Raw genomic sequence first — 6,620 nt, 5'->3', positions numbered from 1 at the left:
TGTTATTATGTAATGAATAATGGCTGTTTAGAGGAACAGATGGCCAATTTTGAGAGGCCAACTGAGGGAATGAAGAATCATTTGAAACCCCTCTTTATTCAGGCCAAAGTAAACAATGTGGGGGTCAACAAAGTGTTGATTGATGGAGGAGCAGCAGTAAACCTAATGCCAGAATTTATGATTACCAAGATTGGTAAATTTTCTACTGACTTGCACCCTCACAACATCGTTCTTTCGAATTACGAAGGTGAGACTGGTTTCTCGCTGGGGGCAATTCAAGTCGATGTGGCAGTTGGCAGCACTGTTAGGCCAACTCTGTTTTTGGTTGTAGCATCGAAGGCCAATTATAATCTGCTTCTGGGAAGAGAGTGGATACATGGCGTTGGGGCAGTACCTTCGACTCTCCATCAGAGGGTAAGTATTTGGAGAGATGATGGTGTGGTAGAGAATATAGAAGCCGATCAAAGTTATTTTAGGGCTGAGACACACCACATAACTAAGCATTCATTTGATAAAAAATTGGCGAACATATCGCCATGTACTGAACAGGGATATGCCTATGCCCCTGCTGATAATGTTTACCATTCTGTCAAATTGGATCCAACTCATGGATTCATTTGGGAGAGAGAAGAGATAGATGAAGGTCCACATGTGGATGAAGGCAAAGTCCGCCCAACTGGGTGGGACCTTGAAGAATACTACGATGACTAAGCCCAATGCTTGGGCCAAGATTTCGGCTTATATGGCCGAAAACAAGATAAAGATGGCTTTAGAAGCCACAATGCTGCAAGAAAATATGGCTGTCGAAGCCAACAACTGTGAAAATGGCAAATTATTGCCAATGACTCAAAAATTGGACTGCATCTATGATGAAGAACCATTAGGATTTGAGAAAGATCCTTCCAGTTCCAATCAAAAGATGCAGGCCCAAGATCCTTTGGAAGAAATAGATATTGGAGATGGCTCTATCAAAAGGCCAACGTACATAAGTGCCAATATCCCAAAGGACTTGCGTGATAAACTGGTCGAACTCCTTAAAGAGTTCAAAGATTGTTTTGCTTGGGATTACAATGAAATGCCAGGTCTAGACAGAAATTTGGTCGAACATAGATTACCCATTCGACCAGACAAGAAACCAGTTAAACAATCACCAAGAAGATTTGCACCAGAAATCCTATCTAAGATCAAGGAGGAAATTGAAAGGCTGCTGAGAAGCAAGTTCATCCGGACTGCCAGGTATGTCGAATGGTTAGCAAATATAGTTCCTGTCATTAAGAAAAATGGTTCTCTTAGAATATGTATAGATTTTAGGGACTTAAATAATGCTACCCCTAAAGATGAATATTCGATGCCTGTAGCAGAAATGTTAATAGATTCAGCAGCAGGTTTCGAATATCTTAGCATGTTAGATGGGTATTCTGGATATAACCAAATTTTTATCGCTGAGGAAGATGTGGCAAAAACAGCTTTTCGATGCCCAGGGGCTTTGGGTACCTATGAATGGGTCGTAATGCCATTTGGATTGAAAAATGCTGGAGCCACATACCAAAGAGCAATGAACTCAATTTTCCATGATTTTATAGATACTTTTATGCAAGTATATATTGATGATATTATTGTTAAATCATCATCACAAAATGATCATCTGGTTTGTTTAAAAAAGTCATTCGAAAGAATGAGGAAATATGGATTGAAAATGAATCCATTGAAATGTGCTTTTTGTGTACATGCAGGAGATTTCCTTGGGTTTGTAGTGCATAAAAAAGGCATTGAGATAAACCAAAACAAGACAAAAGCGATTTTGGAGACTAACCCTCCAACAAACAAGAAGCAACTTCAATCCTTGTTAGGAAAGATCAACTTTCTGAGAAGATTCATTTCGAATCTAAGTGGTAAAGCTCAAGCTTTTTCACCATTGCTTCGACTCAAGAAAGAGGATATTTTTACTTGGGGGCAGGATCAGCAAGAAGCATTCGATGCAATCAAAAGATACTTGTCTAATCCTCCAACTCTGATGCCACCAATTAGAAATAAGTTTATGAAGTTGTATATTTCAGCATCTGATACCACATTAGGTAGTATGTTAGCCCAAGAGGACGAAAATGGCGAAGAAAAGGCCATTTATTATCTAAGTAGAGTCCTTAATGATGTTGAAACTAGATATAGTAGTATTGAAAAGCTTTGTCTTTGTTTATACTTTTGTTGTATGAAATTGAAGCATTATATAAAGCCTATTGATGTTTATGTTTATTCTCATTATGATGTTGTTAAACATATGTTGCTAAAACCAATTTTACATAGTCGAATTGGGCGATGGGCCTTGGCTCTTTCTGAATATTCACTTTCATACAAACCTTTGAAAGTAATTAAAGGCCAAATAGTGGCTGACTTTATTGTTGATCATTCAGCAATCGAATCACCTCAAAATTACATTGCTCTAGAACCATGGATTTTGTATTTTGATGGGTCTAAACATCAACATGGTACTGGAATAAGTATTTTGCTAATTTCCCCACAAAAAATTCCTACTAAGTTCAAATACAGGATTAATGGTATTTGTTCGAACAATGAAGCTGAATATGAGGCTTTGATAGCAGGATTAGAAATATTATTAAGCCTGGGGGCAAAAGACATTAAAATAAAAGGTGATTCAGAACTAGTTTTGAAACAACTGACAAAAGAATACAAATGTATCAAAGAGCATTTGATTCGTTATTTTGTCATAGCAAATGCGTTACTAAAACGTTTCGATTCGATTGACATAGAACATGTTCCTCGAATAGAAAATCAAGAAGCAAATGACCTAGCCCAGATTGCTTCAGGATACAAAGTGTCCAAAGAAAAGCTAGAACAATTAATAGAAATCAAAGAAAAATTGATTTCTAATGAGCCAATGCAATTGGAATTGTCAATGCCAAAACTTGTGGGGGCAGAGATGTCACCAAATGACATAAATAGCACTGACAAAGAAATGAATTATGACGAATTCCAAATTTTTGTCATTGACAATTTAGTAGATGGTGATTGGAGAAAACCAATTGTAGAATATTTGGAAAATCCAATCGGGAGTGCTCCTCGAAAGATCAAATATAGGGCATCAAATTATGTGATCATTGGTAATGAATTGTTTAAAAAGACCCTCGAAGGAGTACTGTTGAAATGCCTTAGTGAGAATGAGGCCTACATAGCAATATCTGATGTTCATAGTGGGGCTTGCGGTTCTCACCAATCCGGCCATAAGATGAAATGGCTTTTAATTCGACAAGGCATGTACTGGCCATCTATGTTAAAAGATTGCATAGATTTTGCTAAAGGTTGTCAAGAATGTCAAAAACATGCAGGAATCCAACATGTACCTGCAAGTGAATTACATTCGATAATAAAACCTTGGCCATTTAGAGGTTGGGCATTGGATTTAATTGGTGAAATAAAACCAACATCGTCAAAAAATCAAAAATACATAATAGTTGGTGTTGATTATTTTACCAAATGGATCGAAGCTATACCCCTGCCCAATGTTGACCAAGAAGAAGTTATAAGCTTTATCCAAAACCACATTATTTATAGGTTTGGAATTCCTGAAACCATCACAACTGATCAAGGTTCAGTGTTTACTGGTCGAAAGATGCAAGAATTCGCCAGGCAAACAGGGTTTAAACTTTTGACTTCGACACCTTATTATGCACAAGCAAATGGTCAAGTAGAAGCTGCCAATAAAATTATTATTGGATTAATCAGAAAACATATTGCTCAAAAGCCAAGAAATTGGAACAAGACTTTAAATCAAGTCTTATGGGCATGTAGAAATTCCCCTAAAGAATCAACAAATTCTACTCCATTTCGATTAACATATGGTCATGATGCCGTGTTACCAGTGGAAATTTATTTGCAATCTATCAGAATTCAAAGGCAAATGGAGATACCAACTGATCACTATTGGAGTATGATGTTTGATGAATTGGTTGATTTAGACGAAGAAAGGCTAAGAGCGCTTGATACTTTAAGTAGACAAAAAGAAAGAGTAGCAAAGGCCTATAATAAGAAGGTTAAATCAAAAACCTTTGAAGTGGGGAATTTAGTTTGGAAAGTTATTTTGCCTATGGACAAAAAAGATAGAATGTTAGGCAAATGGTCTCCAAATTGGGAAGGACCTTTTAAAATAATACAAGTATTTTCGAATGGTGCATATGAAATAGAAGAATTGACTTCAGAAAAGCGAACATTGAATATAAATGGTAAGTATTTGAAAAAATATAAACCAACGCTTTTAGAAGTTAATATTAGCACAGAATAAATATTCGAAATGAAATTGAAATGGCATAAACGAAGTAAAAGTGCCATAAAAGGCAATTGTCAAAGGTACAAACCAAATAGAAATAAAACCAGATAATTGTTCGAGAATTTAAAAACATCAAAAGAAAATCTAAGACAAACACTTGGATTTGAAATCAGCATAATGGTCCTTAATAAGGCCAACTTCGACAGTCTGGATCTTGATTGCATCTTCGAGAGACTTAATCTCTTCTTTGATCACAGTGGCAGCACTGAAGTGAGAAATACCTTCCTTTGCTGCTTCGCGGATAGATTCTTGAGTGGTAGCAGCAACAGCTTCTTCAATCTTTGTACGCTTTGCTTTCTCTTCGAGAATCTTTTTCTCTCGATCAGCAATCTCGGCTCGAAGAGACTCTATCTCTGCCTCCCACGTAGAAATATTGTTGGTACATTCTTGAATCCCAAGGCCTGGTTGCTGAACTTGTGCCTTCATTTGGTCAACTTTCGATTGAGCAGCCATGGCCTTCTCGCATAATGCATCATAAGCAGCCTGCTGACCAACAAGTTTCTGAGAGTTGCGTTTTAGGCTTTGCACCGTAGTAGCAAATTGGTCCAAAATCGATTCGAGCTGGATGACTTTCCCCAAGGTTTCGAGATCAGTTTGAGGATTGTGCAACTTGTTCAAAAAGGATTTATGCTTAAAAGCATTAGCAGGGTGCTCCTCAACTGATGCCAAGATGTCTCCATTGATGAAATCAGTATATAGCTTTGAAATCAGAGAGTCTTGTCGAACATAAGAATTGATTTCTGAGTCTGAAGCAGTTGAATTACTGGGTCCACTCGAACTTACGGGATCAGTAGTTGTTTTAGAAATCAGAAGTTTCAAAGCAGCCTCAGGATCATGGATTTGCAAGGAAATGAATTCTTCTTCAGCAAGCCCTAGGCTGGCTGACAGTTTCGATGTCGAAGTTTCAGGCAACAATTCTGATCCACCAGCTTCTGCTTCCTTCATGGCTTCAGAGACAAAATCTTCTTCTGAGGAAGTCTCATTAGCATCGACTTCGACTGTTGCAGCCTCGTTCCATTCCTTGAAAGGAGAAGTCTTGTTATCAGTCTCTGCAGATGTAGGATGCTCTGGTTGATCTTGACTAGGCTCTGGTATGATCTTTTCAGAAATAGTGGTCTCACTATCTTTGAGAGTATCACCACTAGACTTGTTCGATAGGATGTCCTAAAAAACAGAATCAAATATGAGGGAATATAACTTTACTTATTATAAGTAAGATAATGTAAGTAAAGTAGTACAAGTACCTCTGGATTGATGTCTTGCTGGGGCATGTTGTCCGATTCATTGAGTGTAGCATCAGGCATAGCAACATCTTCTTGAACTTCAGCTTCAGGGGTAGGCTCTTGTTGTTCACTCGAGATCGAAGGAGTTTTAAGGTTGGTTGCAGAGGGATCGCTTGAGGACTTGGACTTTTTATTTTTTTTATCCCGGGTTCGATCCTCTGAACTTTTCTTTCCTTCTTTCTTCTTTTCCTCTTTCCTCTTTTCTTTCCTTTCCTTCTTTTCTTTCTTTTCTTTCATCTTCTTTTCCTTCTCTTCAGTAAAAAAATCATCAGAAGTAGTTTCTGGGAGATTTGTTTCAATAATCACAGGAGGCTGGCTCCTCTTTCTCTGGAAACTTTGTTCTTCTTCTTCTTCCTGCGAATAGAAGTCGAGATAAGAAACATTTGAATTAATGGATTTGAGTTGGGAGGAACTTTGAAGATAAATTAGAAAAACTTATACCTCTTCTTCGTCACTAACGACTATTGTGTTAGGTTTTGGCTTCTTCGATGGGCCAGTCTCAGTAGAAGGGGTGTTGGTTGGTCTTTTACGTGCCTAAAAGAAGTAGGTTGGAAAAATAAAGATTTAACTTAGAATTTTCAAAGGAAAAACAAGTTCGATTCAGTATGTACCTTAGAAGGCTCTTCAGACTCAACTGCCTTTGGTGTTGGTTTTTCTTTAACTGTCTTAACAGTTTCTGCAGCTTGTTTCTTGGTTACTAGGAAACATAAGCAAAAGGTTAAATCGAAATAATATGAGAATATTTGGCAAAAGAAAGTGCATATACAAAGACAAGTTACCTGTGGTCTTAACTTGCTGTTCGATTCTCTTTATCTGAGGTCGAATAAACCCACTCTCCAACCTTGAGATAAGCACTGCATCTCCTAGGTGTTTGCTGTCGAAATAGCGCCTCCACCAGTTGGCAAACTCTTGTGTACAGTAGTAGGAAAGGTTGAAGTCAAATGGCTCGAAGCCATAAACGTTATCACGACTAATCTTCATGTACCTTTCATACAAAG

At 37.7% G+C, this 6,620-nt stretch overlaps 1 protein-coding gene across 1 annotated transcript; it reads left to right on the top strand.

Annotated features, from left to right (window-relative positions):
- The first annotated feature begins 763 nt into the window (after positions 1-763).
- LOC123889969 lies at positions 764-4,294 on the top strand. Its single transcript, XM_045939506.1, has 3 exons — positions 764-1,490; positions 1,734-3,441; positions 3,568-4,294. The coding sequence occupies exons 1-3, from the start codon at positions 764-766 to the stop codon at positions 4,292-4,294; spliced, it is 3,162 nt and encodes a 1,053-aa protein (XP_045795462.1).
- Positions 4,295-6,620: the final 2,326 nt, after the last annotated feature.

Source organism: Trifolium pratense, linkage group LG1 (genome assembly GCF_020283565.1).
Source record: "Trifolium pratense cultivar HEN17-A07 linkage group LG1, ARS_RC_1.1, whole genome shotgun sequence".
Classification (NCBI taxonomy): Eukaryota; Viridiplantae; Streptophyta; class Magnoliopsida; order Fabales; family Fabaceae; genus Trifolium; species Trifolium pratense.
The sequence above is the reverse complement of the archived record's forward strand: the minus strand, read 5'-3'. Positions and strand labels throughout refer to the sequence as shown.